General features: G+C 37.8%; 1 protein-coding gene across 1 annotated transcript in view; it reads left to right on the top strand.

The window, feature by feature from the left end:
• The window catches only part of ROR1 (receptor tyrosine kinase like orphan receptor 1), a 181,505-nt gene extending 162,144 nt beyond the window's left edge, over window positions 1-19,361 (top strand). Inside the window, exons 5-9 of the mRNA XM_032218486.1 lie at window positions 8,965-9,092; window positions 9,786-10,103; window positions 11,094-11,339; window positions 14,654-14,865; window positions 17,411-19,361. Of these exons, the coding sequence (XP_032074377.1) occupies window positions 8,965-9,092; window positions 9,786-10,103; window positions 11,094-11,339; window positions 14,654-14,865; window positions 17,411-18,829 (2,323 nt within the window). The 3' untranslated portion in view covers window positions 18,830-19,361. The remainder of the gene's footprint in view (window positions 1-8,964; window positions 9,093-9,785; window positions 10,104-11,093; window positions 11,340-14,653; window positions 14,866-17,410) is intronic.
• The last annotated feature ends 504 nt before the right edge of the window (window positions 19,362-19,865 follow it).

Below are 19,865 nucleotides of genomic sequence, written 5' to 3'. Positions count from 1 at the left end.
GACCTCTAGATTTTGCATGTGTAAAAATAGAAGAATATTTTACTAAAGATGACCTCTGATAGGTTAGACCTATATTATTTATGTCAACAAAACCAAAACAAAACCATGAAAGGATGTCCATTTGGGTGGTCAACAAAGTTATAACTTGTCTAAAAAGTTGTTGCACTTCATTGTTGTTATTGAAACTCATTTTAAAAAGGTATAGAGTGTCAACTAAAAGGAATCTAGTAAGGTTTTAAAATAACCTAAGGGCTAAAACATTGCTTGGTTCCAGAAAGGAAGTTCTGTGCTCTCATGTTTCAGTTTAATTGGCATTTCCTGGGCTGACAACTGACTGGGAGCATCCGGTATTAGCGGATAAGTAGTACCAAATCCAGCTGCATTGTAAGAAGCTGTCACTCTAAAATCAATTGATATTCAAAGCTGGTATCATTTCTTATTGCTATTGGCAACAATGGAGCATCGTAGATCCTAGATGGCAAGTGATAAATTGGCCAGCCTAGGTGAGAAGAACGAAGGAGAAGGAAAAATTTAGTTTGAAAAAAAAAGCAAAAAATCTAAATGGATATACTGAAATAGATTCTATACTTTTAATAAATCACGCAAGTCCCCAAAATGCAATATGTATATTTGCATAGTTCTTGCTCAGTGATCCATAAAGTTCTTTGTAGCTGCAGTGATCCAGGTTAGCATTGTGTTTTAGATATTTCTCTTGTTTCTGTCTCAAATGCTTTCAATATTATCTAGGCCAGCTATCTCAAAATGTTGAGGTTCACTTTCTTGGCCATATGTTGGTTTCAGCTTTCTGGGCTTCCTTTTCTTTTGTTTTTAACAAAAGCTGAGATTCCCTGAAAGTCCATTTCTGCACCAGATGCCAAATTCCAAGTGAAAATGTAGCAACCACAGTCATGTAAGATGGAGTTTTTGATATGGTTCACTAAAATAGCCATAAGTGAGCATCTTATTTGTCTGATCTTTTAAGTTGTGTATATTTCTTTATCTTAAGACTGAATGGCTTTGCCATCCTCCAGGAAGAACTAAAATAAGTCTGTCAAACAAAATGTAAGTTCTAAGCGTTTCCTGTCCTTTTCATAACTGTGAGCATATGAGGTGCAGTTCATATTGAAAAATTATGTAAGAAAGCTGCCAAGAAAGATCCAAGCAGTATTACCAATGCTGTTTCATAAGTAGTCACAGCTGCTGTTGTTCCAACAGTTTTTACCCCCCTTTTGAAAGGGAGTAATTACTACAGTTGGGCAACGTTTTCGAACAGATTCATAAAAGTAAGTGCTTTCCAGCTTGTATGTAGGTAGTCATTGTCTACGGCTCTTTAAAACAACTGCATCTTTTCTTTGGATCCCCTGGCAGCAACAGTGAGCAGCTAACCAGTGCTGTGAAAGGATGTGACTGTTTTAAAGAGTTGCAGACAAGTGCTACTACAGACATTGGCAAGAACATCTCTCTTGAGAGATTCCAAAAAGTGATATACTGTGGCCTGCAATTAAATCGTAAAATAAAAATTATTTCTGGAGCGCTTCACAGCCATAGTAATTATGGCAATGCATTGCAGTTAAGAATGTAAATAGATTACTTTCAGGCAGATTTGGCCCCAACTCAGGACATATTTTCCAGAATTGTTCATAGCATTACATTTAGATTGAGACAGTTAACATTTCCTCTGTAAATATCTAGATCACAAATTATCTGATATACATGGAATGGAATGTCATCTTCTGCTTTTTGAGAACTGACGCCAAACCATGGACTTTACAGGCATACAATACATTTGGATGGTGCATCCAGAAGTGAAGTTCTTATGCAAGCTTTTAATTGTCTGTAAAGAATGATATGGTTTTAAACTTGTCAAAGATAATGAGGTTATACATAAGACACTTTGATTACCAAATTATAGAGTCTATGCATTTTTAATTGGTTCACACAGTCATTCAGTCTACCTCATTTTCAATAGCAAAGTGTATTTCCTTTCTTATGCCAATTTTAGATATAATAGACATACTAAAATGACTTGCAATGCTGAATTGTCATCATAATTAGACCACTATCCTCAAATCCTTATTCTGAATGAGTCCCATTAGAAATGTTAGGATTCTGAACTAAACATTTTAAGATTCTAACTTTGAATAAATCTGCTTGGTTATTTACTTGTAATGAAATGTAACATTGTCAGTTGTGTTAATATACCTTATATACCACTAAATTAGAACTGGGTTTTAATCAGCCTTAGATTGTTCATATGGAATTGTGTTAATTTAGATATACCATGTAATACAGGTTCGTCTTCGACACAATCATTCATTTAGTGAATATTTGTAGTCACAATGGCACTGAAATGACTTACGACCATTTTTTACATATTACAGCATCCTTATGGTCACATGATCACAATTAGGTTGGTTGATGACTGGTTCATATTTATGACAGTTGCCGTGTCCTGGGTCCATATGGTCTGCAGCAATTCTTTTAACAACTGTGTCAAAAAGATCATAAAATGGGGCAAAACTCACTTAACAACTGTCTCGCTTAGCAACAATAATTGTGGACTCAATTATGGCCGTAAGTCGAGGACTACCTATATAGACCACTTCTAATTTTAAGTAAAGTCAGGGACTGCCTAAATTTTCAGTTGCTGAAGATGGATAGGTTCATAAGCATCCATGGGAAGAGCAAGTAACAAATGTATATTGGGATATAAGCTCTTCTCCTTACATATTCACATACAAAGTCACTGGGCAAATATGAAAGGCTGGAGTTTGTGCTGTGACATCACACTACAATTTGTCATTTGGGTGTCATTGGGATTAGGAATGGGCACCTATTAGTGGGTAGGGAACATAGAACATTTTGTAACGAAGTAATAGTTTAGCACATTCATAGCGTTCCAATACAAGCCACAATTATATTAGGCATGTCACAATTTATAATTTGTACAATAATAATTGGGTGCATGTGATATCACTTTCTTCCCTTGCCAATGCCATGAGTCCAGCCAGCATTTAGTAAAAATAAAGATTCAACTACCACTCTGACATCTATCCTAGAAGTGGGTACATGATATATTAATATTTTGCAAAACTTAGTGGTTTCTTACTACCATAGCACAATTTTCTTTTAATTGGATACATATTTCCAAGTAGTAAGAAAGATTGTGACTCAGTTGACCGATCAGTGTTGAAGGACTTGATGATCAGAATGCTGGAGATATTGATGTCAATGAGATTTCACTGCAACTAACTTTCTTGTCTTGGGGGATTCAGTTTCTAGGTGCAAGTTCAATGGTTATATAATTATTAATAGAACACAATTGTATTATTTCATAGCATTATTATTGTTGTTGTTGTTGTTATTATGTGGTTAATCTTTGGTGAGATTCACAGCCTTTGGGACTGGTTGGTAGCTCAACAGCTTGAGTCCTAACCAAGGACCTAGGAACTATTAAGGTAACGTCGGAGGATATAAGTTGTTCCAAGTAGGGTGGTTTTTTGTAGAATCAGAATGTTCAAGTCTGATAAATTTAAAATTTCCAAATAGCGAGGTAGCCCTTTAGGTATTGCTCCAAGGGCTCCAATTACAATCGGGACAACAAACCATTTCTTTTTCCACAGTCGCTCAACTTCAATTTGCAAGTCCCGGTACTTTGTGATTTTTTCTTGCTGTTTATCTTCAATTCGTGTACCTCCAGGTATTGCAATGTCAATGAACCATACTTTTTTCTTTTCAACTATTGTTATGTCAGGTGTGTTGTGGGCCAAGTGCCTGTCAGTCTGAATTCTGAAGTCCCATAAGATCTTGACTTTCTCATTCTCTAAAACCTTCTGAACCTGATGTTCCCAGTGGTTTTTGCTGTACTCAAATCCAAACTTTTGGCACAATTTCCAGTGAATGATCTTAGCAACGCAGTCATGGCGTTGTAGGTAGTCAGTTTGTGAAATTTTGCTGCACCCACTGATCAAGTGGTCAACTGTCTCGTCTTTCTCATTATAGAGGTGACATTTGCTGTTGGTGGTAACATGTTGAATTTTTGCTTTCATTCAGTTTGTGGCTAAGGCTTGTTCTTGAGCTGCCAAAATAAAGCCTTCTGTTTCTTTTTTCAGTGCTCCTGATCTTAACCAGTTCCAAGTTAGCTATTGGTCAGCTTTGCCTTCAATACTTTTCAAGTATTGGCTATGCATAGCTTTGTTTTTCCAATTTTCAGCTCGCTTCTCAATTACTTCCTTCTTATATTCAGCTTTTGACATAGTTGTCTTTAAAAGGCCTCCTTTATTTACTTCCTTAATCGTTGGTTCTTCACTTTTCTGGATGTAATTATTCAAGCTGTATTTTTCTTTTTCCACAGTCTGTTTTACTTGTAGGAGTCCTCGACCACCCTCTGTTCTTGGTAGATATAATCGGTCAACATCACTTTTAGGGTGCAAAGCATGATTCATTGTCATAAGCTTCCTTGTTTTTCTGTCCAAATTGTCCAACTCCATCTGGGTCCAGTCAATTATTCCTGCAGAGTATCGAATCACAGGTATAGCCCAGGTATTTATGGCTTTTATGATGTTTCCTCCACTCAATTTGGACTTTAATATCTTGCGAATTCGTCAAATGTACTTGGCTGAAGTTAATTCCTTGACTTTATTATGCATTGTCAGAGGCCTCTAAAATCCCCCAGTACTTGTAGCCTTCTTCTGGTTTTACTGCCTTTATCATTTCTTCATTCTCAAGTTCTATTCCATCATCTTCTATGACCTTGCCTGCTTTGGTTGCCATTGTTGCACATTTGTCAATTCCAAACTGCATACCAATGTCTTGGCTAAATTCTTTTGTACTTTCAATTAATAAATTCAGTTCAGCTTTTGTTTTACCAAACTGCTTCAAAACATCCATGTACACCAAGTGCGAAATTTTCAGTCCTTTCTTTGCAAGTTCATATCCATAGTTCATCTTCTTCAAAATGATTGTCAGTGGTAGCATTGAGAGTATAAAAAGTAGGGGTGAAAGGGAATTGCCCTGGAAAATGCCTCGTTTAATTTCAACTTCACCCAGTACTTCTTCATTAGCTATAAGCTTCGTTTTCCAGAGGTTCATTGAAGTTTCCATGAATTTTTGTATGTTGCTGCTGATTTCAAAGATTTTCAGGCATTTCTTGATCCAGCTATGGGGAATTGAATCAAATGCTTTCTTATAGTCTATCCAAGCCATGAACAGGTTGGTTCGTCTTTTCTTTGAATTCTTTAGGATTAGTTTGTCAATCAGCAGTTGGTCCTTTGTTCCTCTTGAATTTTGCAGCATCCTTTCTGTTCTACAGGAAGCAAGTTATTTCTTTCCAAGTATCCATAAATTTGGTTTGCAATGATACCAGTAAGGAGCTTGTATGTTGTTGGCAAACAGGTGATTGGCCTATAGTTTCCAGGATCCTTTCCTTTTTCTTTATCTTTTTGGATCAAAAATGTCCTTCCAGTTGTCATCCATTCATCATTTTCAGGTTTTTTTAAGATCTGGTTCATTTGGGCTGCCAATCTTTTGTGCACACTTGTAAATGCCTTCAACCAGAAGCCATGTAACTCATCTGGTCCAGGTGCACTACAGTTCTTCACTTTTCTTGACTGTCTTTGCACCATTTCTTTTGTTATTTTCACATCTTCCATTTTACGCATTTTAATAGAATCCTCAATCTGTTTGATCCATTTTGCATTTCTGTTGTGCTTCTTGTTGTTTTCCCACAAATTCTTCCAGAATTTCAGAGCTTTCTCTTTATCAGGCTTTTCATTTGTTGTTACTCCATCTCCACTTTCTAAGCTCTTATAAAACTGGTGCTGATTTACTCTGAACTGTGGGTTTTCCTTGAATTGAGTTACCCGGTTTTCATATCTTTTAATCTTTTCAGCAACAGTAACAACCCTCTGCTTCAGCTTTTCAATTACTATCACAATCTCTTTATTCTCCAAATCGTATCTTGCTTCCAGGTTGCTTTTGACCTGCTTGTTCTTTAGCTGACCTTGCCTTAGGTTCTTCAAGTTGCTCAAGTCTCGATGAATTTTTTTGATCTTCAATTCCAACCGAATTTTCCATTTAGGCTTCCTCTTCTTGCCTCTTTGGTTCTTTTGTATTTTCAAACCCAATTCTTTGGTGGTTATGAAGACTGCTGCATACATCAGCTGGTTTGTTTCAGCTAATGTAGTGGTTTGAATGATTTGACAGCCTCATTGACTTTTTTTAGTACCTTTCTCAATTCTTTCCGGTTCACTGATTCAGCTTTGGCAAACGTGTTCTTTCAGCATCTTTCATTTGGTGCTTTATTTTCTCAGCTTATTGAGAAATATCTGTTGGTGTTTGTTCTTTAGTGCTTCCTTGTTCTTTATCTTCATCCATTTCAGCATCTTCTTCCTCCCTTTCTTCCGCAGTTTGCTTTTGAGTCTGCAAATCATTCTTGTTACTCTTCTTTGTTAGTATACTCAAACCATTAGTTGCTTTCTCTTCGATTCCTATTAATTCTGCTGTAGTGAAAAATTTGTGGCTTAGAATTACATGTCATTGGTCCATTAGCCTTTGTTCACTGATATCACAGTCCGTGTGGTTCATCTTCCAAATCTGATACATTCATTTTTGAAATCCACGTTTTGCTGGCTCAGACTGATAGTAAGCTTTCCTAATAGAGATGTTTTCTTCCCTAGTCCAGATTTTTCACTTTTTCTTCCAGTAGCTTGTCAGATCCATGTCCTGGTTGCGTAGCAGAGGGAGCTGAGCCCTGTAGCTCAGTTTGCGCAGAATGCCCAGGAGCCATAGCATCCAACAGAACCCTTGTTAATCTGGGCAATGGTTCAGCCGGCATAAATTTCATTTTTTTCATATTCACCATATTTGAATGGGTTGTGGAGCAAATTTTGTCTGGCCCTTCACCTAAGACCTGTCTGATATGGTTGTACCTGTTCAGCATATCCCTTAGGATCATTAGAGCGTGCAAGCCCCTCCACCACGACAAGGTAAAGCTCCTTGGAGGGGTTGTTGTTGTTGTTGTTGTTGTTATTATTATTATTGCAATATTATTGAATTAATACAATTCAATGTAATGGAATTTGTAATTTGTAATTTGTAATTTGTAAGTTTATTTATAGGCCGCCCTTTTCCCTGAGGGGACTCAGGGCGGCTTACAACTTGTGGGGAAGGGAATACAAACAGTGACATATAAAAACAGTACATAATTAAAAAATAGAAACAACATTCATCATTTGGGTGGGGACGAATTACAATCTTTAACCCCAGGCCTGACGGGATAGCCAGATCTTGAGGGCTGTGCGGAAGGTCTGGAGGGTGGTGAGGGTACGAATCTCCACGGGGAGATCGTTCCAAAGGGTCGGAGCTACCCAAAGCTCTAAGGAATTATGGTCAAAATGAAGTAGTATTATTGTTAGGCGGAGTCCTTGGTTCTCTCTGAACTTGATGGTTTTCTTGCAGACATTTCATTACCAAATTAGGTAATGTCATCAGTGCTGGTAGGGAGTGGGAATATTGCTCCCAAATTATATTCTAGTGGCTTGCCCTATCAGTGTTAGTGGGAGTGTCTTGGCATTATTGTTAGAAAGTATTGTTGTTATTTCCAAGACCAAAGGTTTAAAACATTGAATAGATAACCTAGAAATGAGAATGTGTGCATCTTAATGATTTATTAGGGGGAAAAAAAACAGGACTTTATTTCTTAGTCAGTGTATAACCCATATAAAAACAACCATGATCTATTACTGGATAAAACCAAAAGCATTTTTGGTCCATGTACAGATTGTGATGACACCCTCACCAATTTATGGCATTACATTGGCAGTAGGAAAATCATTACTCCTACTGCTGGATAATAAAAGTGACACTGCATTGATTAATAGGCTTTGGATTGTGTTAGTGCTGGTCTCTCTTAATATATAAAAAGGGGGGAAATGTAACTTTTCAACATTGCCAGAGTTCCATGTTTAAGTCTCTTTTATAGGTTCACCACATAAGCCAAAGAGTTAAAAGCATATTACTGTATAGTAATCCAAGATTTATCCTGATACCTCTCCTCTTAAAGCAACTGTAGCTCATTCCAGTTTCAAATATCAGTTTTTATTTACATTGCATAAGACATACCCAGCTGTAAAACTTTCTCTGCCACATTCTTCATTGCAAAAGATCATTGAGTAAGATCAAATAAAGCTGAGTAGCATTGTGTAGGAATGCTGTAAACCTTGCTTACAACTTTGCCACTGCAACTCTAGCTGGGCTCAGCTATCCATCATGGCTATCAAAACACTGGAGAAAACTGGGAGAAAAGATGGAATTACTTAACTTGATTTAGTAGAATATCTAAAAAAGATTCCTTGGACAATGTGGAATATGGTTACAATGAAGGATGCATCATAAGCTAATGCTTTGCTACAGTCACTTTATATAACCATATCGATACTCATGAGGCTTTTAAGACTGTGATGGTTTTCAGCTACTACAGCAATTCTGAATGATTTGGAGCTGAGAAAATATTAATTGACAATTTGGAATGCTTTCTATTTAATATGTATTGATTTTTTTGTGAACAATTCTAGTAATAATAGTACTGTTTTTGTTACAGTCCTTCAAGTAAAGCTTGACTCCTAGGGACCTGGATAAATTATTGCAATTTTTAGGATAACATTTTCAGAAGTGGTTGGCTATTATCTCCATCCTAGGGCTGAGAGACAAAGGCAGACCCAGTTAAGAAAGGGCTGTCAAACTTGTGTTGTCACTGCAGTGTCATGTGATGCATTATTACTTTTTCCCCCTTCACAAAAAGAGGCATGGGCATGGCCAGCATGTGACACATATGACCCATGGGCCATGAGTTTGACAGCCCTGAGTTAAGGTTTCCTCACTCCTAGTTAACTCCTGAACTACCGCACCAAAGTGGCCCTTTAACAATACAGTCTTATGTTATACATTATGCCTGCTTGATTTTAGGGATGAATATGAAGAGGATGGATTTTGTCAACCATACCGGGGAATTGCATGTGCAAGATTTATTGGAAATCGAACTATTTATATGGAATCTCTGCATATGCAAGGAGAAATAGAAAATCAAATTACTGGTAAGTTTTAAAAAAATGCTTTCTCTTATTTTCAGTTAGATTGTCCCTGTTATAATCTACAATTCTGGATTTCAAATCCTTAATGCATTTTATGTTAATTTTACATGTTCAACTGAATATACTCCATGGCACTTAACATATATTTAGAAGAAAAGAGATCTTACTCATTTTGAAAAGCTGCAATGAAAAATGAAACTTTAGGAAAGATAGGAAAAAAGCAGCCCTGAATATTATTTTAATTGTATTCTTAGCTTTTCTAATGAGCATGTTGAAAAACAATGCATTTATCATAATTTTATTCTGATTTCAGTCATGTTTTTAGAATACACAATTGATTAAATTTAATTCTTAATCTTACTTACTTGTGGATCTACAATTGCATAATTTTCTTTTAAAAGCAAGATCACGTACCAGAACTTACCAAACAATAAATATTGGGGCCTACTTGATTAGTTAACCACTCTTTGATTAAGTCAGCCCAGTTCAATCAATGGAAAGAAAAGCAGATGCTAATATAAACTGCATTTAGCAGAGTATTCTGAATACAAAAAAGGTTATTTTTTTTTTAAAAAATGCTTATCTCTCCAAAAACGATACTTCTTATTGTGTCTTTATTTGGAAATAGTTATTAGTGCATTTGTTCTACTATAAATTGGCTACTATCTTAACTGATTTGGTATTTGTATGTTGCAGCTGCCTTCACAATGATTGGAACTTCCAGTCATTTATCGGATAAATGTTCGCAGTTTGCTATTCCATCGCTGTGCCATTATGCTTTCCCATATTGTGATGAGACCTCTTCTGTTGCAAAACCACGAGATCTGTGCCGGGATGAGTGTGAGATTCTGGAAAACGTGCTTTGCCAAACTGAATACATATTTGCAAGATCCAATCCTATGATTTTGATGCGGTTGAAGCTGCCGAATTGTGAAGATCTTCCCCAGCCTGATAGCCCTGAGGCTATTAACTGTATCCGTATTGGCATCCCTATGGCAGATCCAATCAATAAAAGTAAGTGGCAATTACGTTGCCTTGTATGTGAGTTATCCCTAAAACAGATCAAGGACACAGTTGATAGAGTCGAAGTCTGAATATTTTAGCCAATATCGTTCACCAAGCAGATTTCATTTATCAGAGATATTGATGGAAGAGAAATGGAGATGAGCATTACCATCATGACTATGGAATAAAATTTGTAGGGATTCATTGTTAGAAGAAAGCTTTTAATATTTTAAATCAGCCGTTATTTGTATATCTTTTTATTCAATTTAATGTCTGGTATATCGTGATTTGTTCATTAAAATATCTTCTAGCTATTCCATTGAAATAAACACTAGTGCCGTCACTTTGTAAGGGAGATATATGGCATAAAAATAATTTTAAAAGATTGTTTATTGTACTCCAGTTACTATGCAGTATGGCAGTCCCAAGTTCTGTTACTGGCCTTAATACTGAGTTTATGTTAGCTCACAAATAGTTTAAACAAAAATAATTTCAGGTGGCTTTATTTCTAAAACAGCTTAATAAATATTAAGTCTCAAAATGTCTCCTGCCAAGATAAGGTATTAGTTTCAAGATTTTTAGGAAGCTTTGAGTTCTTTTTATATTTTTAAAATCTATTTTAAAGAAGTGTATAACTTTTTAAGAGTATTGTTACATCTCCATATGTAGGACTGGATTAACTTTCAGGTCATAAACAAGAAGAAAGAACAGAAACTCATCCAGGGAGAACATTTAATATGGTGCAACTTGTCATTTATATGTATAGATGCAATTTCCATTCCCCACCAGTTAGTTAGAACTGAAGAAGATTCTTGGATGAGTAGCAAAACATTTTCAAGGGGGAAAACAACCAAGGAAGTCCAGTTCTCTTTTGAAAGGGGTGGGGGGTGGGGGAAGCACCTTTGGGACAACCATGATCTGGATGATCGAGAATCTCCATAGACATGTGTGCATGGTGTTCTTTTAATGCATCACAGAAAAATAATCTTTCTGTTACAGATCACAAATGTTTCAACAGCACAGGAGTGGACTTTCGGGGGACCATCAGTGTAACCAAATCTGGGCGACAGTGCCAGCCGTGGAACTCCCAGTATCCCCACACCCACACATTCACTGCTGTCAGATACCCGGAGCTGAATGGAGGCCATTCCTATTGCCGAAACCCGGGCAATCAGAAAGAGGCACCCTGGTGCTTCACCTTAGATGAAAATCTCAAGTCCGAACTTTGTGACATCCCTGTCTGTGGTAAATATAATGAACTCTTTTTATGAAAATGAAATGAGATTGTTTGTTGTGTTTTGCAGTCGGCTGCAGTTCCAGAGCCAGACTATGTGGCACATTCATCACATGTTTATAGAATCGACTTACCCCGACAATTTTAATTTGGAATAAAAGTGCAGCTGCAGAATTTAAATACAGCCCCTGTTTATGGACCAAATTGAGCCTCTTGGTGGTCTTCTGTTTGGTGGCTACTTCCCATTTAAAAGATGTGTTTTCTAATGGCCTCACTTGGCAGGAGGGTAAAGCAGGAAGAAAAATTCTGAAAACCAGCAGGGGCCTGTAATCCAGATCTGGAGCATGTGCAGATCTAAAACTTTTGCCCCAAAACAAAATTCTTTGGCTCAGCATGCTTATTTGAACAAATGACTATTGTGTGAAACATGACTCGAAATAACCATTATTATGTCTGAAATGTTATTGAGAGCCTCTTATTAAGTGGTTAGAAAAATGACAGCAAGGTTTTTGGAAAAAATGGCAATACTTCCCAAGCGCTTTCTAGTAGCCGTGTAGAAGCAACAATTTAAAATGTTTTTAGGGAGTCAGAAAAGCTGCCTAAATGGGTTCAGAGGAAGAGTATTTGATGATTTAAAAAATTAGCATAAGCTAAGTATTTCCGTTAAGCCAAGCTAAGGAGACCAGCAGGAGTGAAATTCAGCAGGTTCTGACAGATTCTGGAGAACCGGCAGTATAAATTTTGATTAGTTTGGAAAATCGGCAAATACCACCTCTCTCTGGCCCCAGAGTGGGGTGGGAATGGAGATTTTGCAATATCCTTTCCCTGGAGTTGGGTGGGAATAGAGATTTTGCAATATCCTTCCCCTGGAGTGAGGTGGGAATGGAGATTTTGCAGTATCCTTCCCCTGCCATGCCCACCAAGCCATGTCCACAGAACCGGTAGCAAAAAAAAATGAATTTCACCACTGGAGACCAGGCCTTTTTTAAAAAGGGGGGGGGGGATTAATCATTGAAGTAAGGTACCACTTTTGAAACAATCATTTCTTGAATAAGCCAGAATTGTATAGTGTCATTTAATGTGATAAGTGATTATCCAGTTTTAAAAAGTGAAGCATGGCATGAGTTCCAATAACATGCCTCAGTACCTAACAATAACCACTAGATGGCAACATAGAGAAAAATCTTTACTGCCATCTTGTGGTATCAATAATTTTGCAAACTTGACAGATCTAAGAAACTATGGGTTTTTTTTCTTGCAGATCAGGATTATGAACCAAAATGAAATCGTAAGCTATAAAATTTAATTTGTAGAACAACTTAAGCTAGGTTAGAAAAACATGATTCAACCAATCAGGAAGCAAAGTAATTGCAGAGATTGAGGAACATTAAAGCTTGCAAGTAAAACACTACTAAAAGATCAAGATTCTTATTTTATAAGAAAAGGGTTTTGGATATGCTGCCTTGCCTTTAGTATAGACCAATGATGGCGAACCTTTTTGGCACCGAGTGCCAAAAAGGGAGCGGGTGCATGCGCGCTTGTCTGAGCAGCAACCTGGAAGAGGAGTTGCCCAGGCGGCATGTGCGCACTGGAAAATGAGCTTCTGGTTCATTCTTCCAGCTATTCTTCCAGTTACTGACGCACATGTATGCCCGACAATCAGCTGACCTGCTCTTCCTGTTTCGGCACGGCCACGTGCATGAAGGCCAGCTGATCATCGTGCACACATGTGCACCAGAAACCCAGAAGAGGATCTGGCAACACTGTTTGTGCCAGGCAACATGGCTTTGCATGCCACTTCTGGCATCAGGGGTATAGACCTTGTCTTACATCTTCCATTTGCCCAATTAAAAAGAACTAAAAAGATGAAATGCAAATTTTGCTGCCAAAATTTCAAATATCTGACTTATTCTCAATGCATCCAGCAATTGTGGTGTTATTCTGTAGCTTATTTCTTTCATCACTGTGACATGTGGTTTCTTGTCTTGGGAGCTCACATTTCCTGAGATCTCTTGGGAGTTTATATCTTGTTTTCCTGACTTTGCACATCAAAATACCTTACAGTAGTGCTCAAACTCCCACTCACTGCTTTTAGTAGTTTAGTAGCCTAAACTACCCAAATGCTCAGCTTGTTGTATGAAATCCCTAAAGCATTTATTATGGCTGCCTAAGAAAGTGCTACATATTGAAAGAGATCAGCTGTTAGCAATCTAGAAGGAACAGCAGACCCCAGAGTTAACTTCTTGCAAGATCAACAGTGCAGAAGATCACTGACTTTATTATTAAAAAATGGATTAAATAAAGGATCAAAATGCTGGTTTGGGTTGCAGCTCCATATGTAAGAATACAATTAGGAAAAAAAGATTTGAGGATTAAGTTGCATTTGATTTTTAAAAATGAAATTCTGTCTGAAGAAGTATAACATAATACAGTCTCCTACCTTCAGGTTCTTGGTTCTTTTGCTGTAATACCATTTTCCATGTAGTTTTTACCTGAAGGATCTGAAAAGGGTTCCACCAAATTTGATTCGCCGAAGATATTTGTTGGCAAGTTTCCACTATAATTTAAAAACAAAAGATTTGACAAAATTCACTCTTCACTGGAAGAGCTTTGCAGACAGACAGACATTTATGTATTGCACCATTGGCATTGTTGTTGAACGTTTTTGTAATGTTACTTACATAAACCCACACTCTGCAGAGAAAGCTGATTTTTCCTCCTGTAGCAAGACACTTTAGTGTTGCAAAACTATCATTGGCCTTTAGACAAACATGAATAGAAAACTGTTGTTATGTAATGCCCAAGGATTCATCTTTTTGTCACGTGTTTATATGGCTGATTGCAAAACAAATATCCTCAGTTTGTGGAAATGGATATTGTTTTATCTAGCTTATCTCACTTTATACGTAGCAATTCTTTATTGTTGAAACACACAACGGTGGCATGTGTCAGACCTTTCAGAGATGCTTAAAATGTAACAATAAAGTCAGTGTTTGTTAGTAATATTAAAGGTGCTCCTTGAAGTTTATTGCTTGAAGGAGAGTTGTTGCTGAATAAGCTAAGATTTCCCAGTTGAATTTATGGCTACCTGTAGATAGCCATGGATTGATTGATTTAAATGAGGTCAAATTTGATAGCCCAAAGGTCACAAGTGAGAGAACCTCTGCTATTGTTTCTGCTGTTGCTGCTTGCTCAGGAAATAAAATAAGCATGAAAATACGCAATAGGCTTTACACATCCTTATATACAAAAATTTACTGTTTATAATAATTGCATTTTTTAAAAAAACACTTCTGCTTTCCCCCTCTCTTTCCTCTGAATTTAGATCCAAAGGACTCCAAGGAAAAGAATAAAATGGAAATCCTTTATATACTGGTGCCCAGTGTTACAATTCCTCTGGCTATTGCCTTACTGTTTTTCTTCATCTGTATTTGCCGAAATAACCAGAAGTCATCTTCGCCACCCGTGCAAAGGCAGCCTAAGCATGTCAGAGGACAGAACGTAGAGATGTCTATGCTCAATTCCTATAAACCAAAGGTACTGTGAATCAAGTCTGATGCATAAAAATGAGACACCTTTATTTTAAGCTTAAAAAATCTTAGTTCTTTGGGGGCTCTGCCATTCCTGGTGATGCCTCTTATCTGGCTGCATTTCACCTTTTTATGAAAATCACTCTTATTATTGCCTTATCTCTGGTTGTGATGTCAGAAGTTTCTTAAAAATAAAACAATACTTCGTTTTGATAGATCATGACTGAGTAAAGAAAATACGTCCCCCAAAATTTGAATACAAAGGGGTTAGGTAGAGCTGTCCAATCTGCTCAGCAAAACCTGGGGGCAGCAAAGAAATATAGAAAGCAATTCTTCTGGCATTTAGTGGAGTTTTGTAGCCCTGGACTGGTAGTCGTACTGTAGATTTGCCTGATTTCCCCTGATGGTAAGCCCATTTGAACCCTATCAACTTCCTTGAGTAGACACACATAATTCTATTGTTAAGCTGGCATCTTAAGCACAACATATTAGAGAGTAATCCCTAATTTAATGTACACTTCCTACACATTAAGGATTTCCCCCCTAATTATCCTCTTCTGTATCATAAATTGAATTTGTTGTCATTAATGTAATAGAAGTGACTGATAAAGACGGAGTGGGATAAACTCCCTTTGTACTTGGTTTTCTTTGGCACAATGTCTCCTCTGTTTTTTACACTTCTATGCATCTTGTACACCACCAAGTGACAAATACCTGTCAAACAAAAGCTAAGCAGATTTATAACTGCTTAACTCCAAATGAACCCCTTTCTGCCAAATTTTATGACTTCATTTTCTTTCAGTTTTTCCACCAGGTTGGTTAAAACAGACAGCCCTGCTTGAGGTCAGATAGAGGTCATTTCACTTTCATTACTAAAATATAATTTACAATATGCCAGACCTAAATAAGTTTTAGCCTAAAGGATTTGTATAATATAAACCATCTGCTTTGCAACAATACATCTAATTTCCCACCATCCTGCAGTCAGATAACTGCTTATTCAAATGCCACTACAATATATTAATTCACCCAGTATTTATCTAAAACACATAAAATGATCAGGAAAATTACAATTTATTTTATGTGTCCCACTTTCAATTACCCTTCCTTCCTTCCTTCCTTCCTTCCTTCCTTCCTTCCTTCTTCATAATGAATTATAAATGAGATAAGAATGAAGGATCAGTCACATTCCTAAGGGATGTGAGCATTCAGCTCAGCATTCATAGTGGCTCTGCTGCAAATTATTTATTTCCCCCAAAGAAAGCCAATGACCTAAATAGGATCACTCAGAAGAATGAAGCCTTGCCATTGCCCTTCTTCTCCCTAGCAACTCTGCTATGAGTTGTTGAAAACCCACTTCCCCAGTGGTTTTTCCCTTCTTTCCAGCAACCTTATGACAACCACAGATAGTTATCAATTTATGACCAAAATTGGGGCCAGAACTTCCATTGCTAAGGGATGTGGTCCTTATGTGAGTGGTGCCTGATTTTATGATCTTTTTTTGCAACAGTTGTTAAGATAATCACTGCTGCCGTTAAGCTAATTGCCGTGGTCATTAAGCAAATCTGGCTTGCCCCATTGGCTTTGCTTGTCAGAAGCTGCCTGAGAAAGTAACAAATGCTGATCACATGGCCCTGAAAAACTGCAGCCATCATAAATATATGCCAATTGCCTTCCACCCAAATTTTTATCATGTAACTGTGGGGACTCTGCAGTAGTCATAAGTGCAAGAACCAGTCATAAGTCATTTTTTTCAGCACCATAATAACTTTGAATGGTCATTAAATGAATTATTACAAGTCAAAGACTACCTGTAGGCTAAGGGTGGGGGAGTGCTTCCAATGACTGTTCAAGATTCTATCCAAGTCATCTTTACCTTTCTTCTCTCCTATTGCTGGGGGGATAGAAAGAAAGAAAACAGCTACAAAGCACATCTTGAATAAAAACCCCTAGTCCAGGGATTTCCAACCTCCGGGTCTCAGCCAACGACCTATTTGGAATTGGTTGGTTGGAGCGTGTGCACGCAACTCAATTTGCGTGAGCAGCAGGAATTCACACGTGAGCGCCCCGGTCCACCCACTTGCATAAAGGCTATGTGGGCTTGCATGCATCCCAGCCTGCTGCTTGCGAAGCCCAGTTCCACTCCCCCACCCCAGCCAGGCCCCCAAGCCACACAGGTTGGGGACTGCTCCCCTAGCCAACTTTCTTTCCTATCAAGATAAGGAGACAATGTCTATTTGGGAATGGATTATGTATGGCTACGGGCAAGGCATTGACTCATGGTTTTAGATGTATTTGAGGTCAGCACAAATCCACACAAATTGGCAATCCAAGCTACTGATGAACAACTGTGCATTCCCCACAGCTAAGAAAAATATGCCTACCCAAGATAATACTTTCCTTGAAAATTTTGCCTATCAAATAAAAGTGTATGTGACAAGATTGTGAAGTTTTCATGACAAACATCGTAGTTCACTTTTTCAATGTCGTCCAGTATTACCATATCTAAGACCATTCAAAACTATATTCATGTATTTTCTTCTTTCTAACAGAGCAAAGCCAAAGAGCTGCCCCTTTCTGCCGTCCGATTTATGGAAGAGTTGGGTGAATGTGCTTTTGGAAAAATCTATAAGGGACATCTTTATTTACCAGGAATGGACCATGCTCAGTTGGTTGCAATAAAGACCCTTAAGGACTGTAATAATCCACAACAGTGGGCAGAATTCCAGCAAGAAGCCTCACTGATGGCAGAATTACATCACCCAAACATCGTTTGTCTTCTTGGGATTGTGACCCAAGAGCAACCAGTCTGCATGCTTTTTGAATATATGAACCAAGGAGACCTCCATGAATTTCTTATTATGCGATCTCCACATTCAGATGTTGGATGTAGCAGTGATGAAGATGGTACGGTAAAATCCAGTTTGGACCATGCTGATTTTCTGCACATAGCTGTTCAGATTGCAGCAGGAATGGAATACTTGTCGAGTCATTTTTTTGTCCATAAGGATCTGGCTGCTCGCAATATTTTAATTGGAGAACAACTCCATGTGAAGATTTCTGATTTGGGACTGTCAAGAGAAATCTATTCGGCCGATTATTACAGACTTCAAAATAAATCCCTCCTGCCTATTCGTTGGATGCCACCAGAGGCAATTTTATATGGAAAATTCTCTTCTGATTCAGACATCTGGTCCTTTGGTGTTGTCTTGTGGGAGATTTTTAGTTTTGGTCTTCAGCCCTATTATGGATTTAGTAACCAAGAAGTCATTGATATGGTCCGGAAACGACAGCTTTTACCGTGCTCTGAAGACTGCCCTCCCCGAATGTACAGCTTGATGTCAGAATGCTGGCATGAGCTGCCGTTTAGGAGACCAAAATTCAAAGATATCCATGCCAGACTGCGCTCTTGGGAAGGGATATCAAGTCATACTAGCTCTACTACTCCTTCTGGTGGAAATGCTACCACTCAAACTACATCTCTCAGCGCAAGCCCAGTTAGCAACCTAAGCAATCCCAGGTACCCTAACTACATATTTCCAGCACAAAGTATGCCACAGGGCCAAATAACTGGATTTCTTGGCCCACCAATACCTCAAAACCAGCGATATATTCCTATTAATGGATATCCGATACCTCCTGGATATGCTGCTTTTCCTGCTGCCCACTACCAACCGGCGGGTCCACCAAGGGTCATTCAGCACTGTCCTCCACCCAAGAGTCGTTCACCAAGCAGTGCAAGTGGATCAACAAGTACCGGTCATGTGACCAGCTTGCCTTCTTCAGGATCCAATCAGGATGCCAATATCCCCTTGCTGTCTCATATGTCAGTGCCAAATCATCCAGGTGGCATTAGCATAACCGTTTTTGGAAACAAGACTCAAAAACCCTACAAAATTGACTCCAAACAACCATCTTTAGATTCTAGTATTCATGGGCATAATGAAACTGTGATTTCAGCAGAGATGTAATAAATAAGGGAGACCTTTGTAAATGAATCTATTTACAATATGAACTAGAGGGTTTTAGAGATTTATATTCAAATATTTTACTGGAGATTTTTTCCAGCTGTATAAAGAGGTGTTTGCAATAAGTATCTTCTGTGAAGTTCTTAACAGGAAGTGCCATTCAAATTTTTTAAAAATGTACTAACACTCAACACTGTGGCTGCAAATTTATTAAGTAGTAAAGGGCAAAAGTATTTCTGGGTTTTAAGAAATATATTTAATCATGGTTTTTTAAGTGAAATGTTTTCTGTCTCAGCAGTTTGACTATTCTGAACACATGGTGATGAAATGTTAGGAAAATTAATTATACTTCTGTAGGATGAAAATTTCACTATTGGTCTCACGCTATACCCAAATGCATATTTTATTAAGCCAAAACAGTGTTTCTCAACCTCAGCTGTTCCCAGAATTCTCCAATCAGCATATCGACACATCTTAATACTTGCTGAGATGGAAAAAGCTTGAGCCAAACATCTACAACCAAACATACTGCTGAATTCATACAATACAGTTCTAAAATACTTCACATAATTAGTGTGTTGTCTGAACTAAGCCATAAGCAGATAAACCACAATGGGTTTGTAATTTTTGGCTTAGACATTGATGTTTCTAAATGCCAAGACTTAGCATTATGTTTGATTTAGATCACAGTAGCTTGTTTGAAAAATTAAACTAGCAGTGTTTGAAGGCTGCCAGTGACTAGCTTCTCATATTAAACCATAATGTGGTTTACATTGGCTAATGAATAGCCCTTGAGTTACAATCACTCATTCAATAGCCATTCAAACATGTGACAACACTGAACAAAGGGGGCTTACAATGTGTCCTCAGAATTCTGGTCATTGCAGCACCCCTCCAATCACATGATTGTAATTTCCAATATTCCCTGCCAACTTCACTGCAAGCAAAGTCAATGGGGAAGCCAGCAGGAAGTCAGAAGTTGCAGTCCTGTGAAACTCTCATTTAGTGACCCACATGATTCTGATTTAACAATGGCAAC

The sequence above is a fragment of the Thamnophis elegans genome, chromosome 5, assembly GCF_009769535.1.
Source record: "Thamnophis elegans isolate rThaEle1 chromosome 5, rThaEle1.pri, whole genome shotgun sequence".
NCBI lineage: Eukaryota > Metazoa > Chordata > Lepidosauria > Squamata > Colubridae > Thamnophis > Thamnophis elegans.
The sequence above is the reverse complement of the archived record's forward strand: the minus strand, read 5'-3'. Positions and strand labels throughout refer to the sequence as shown.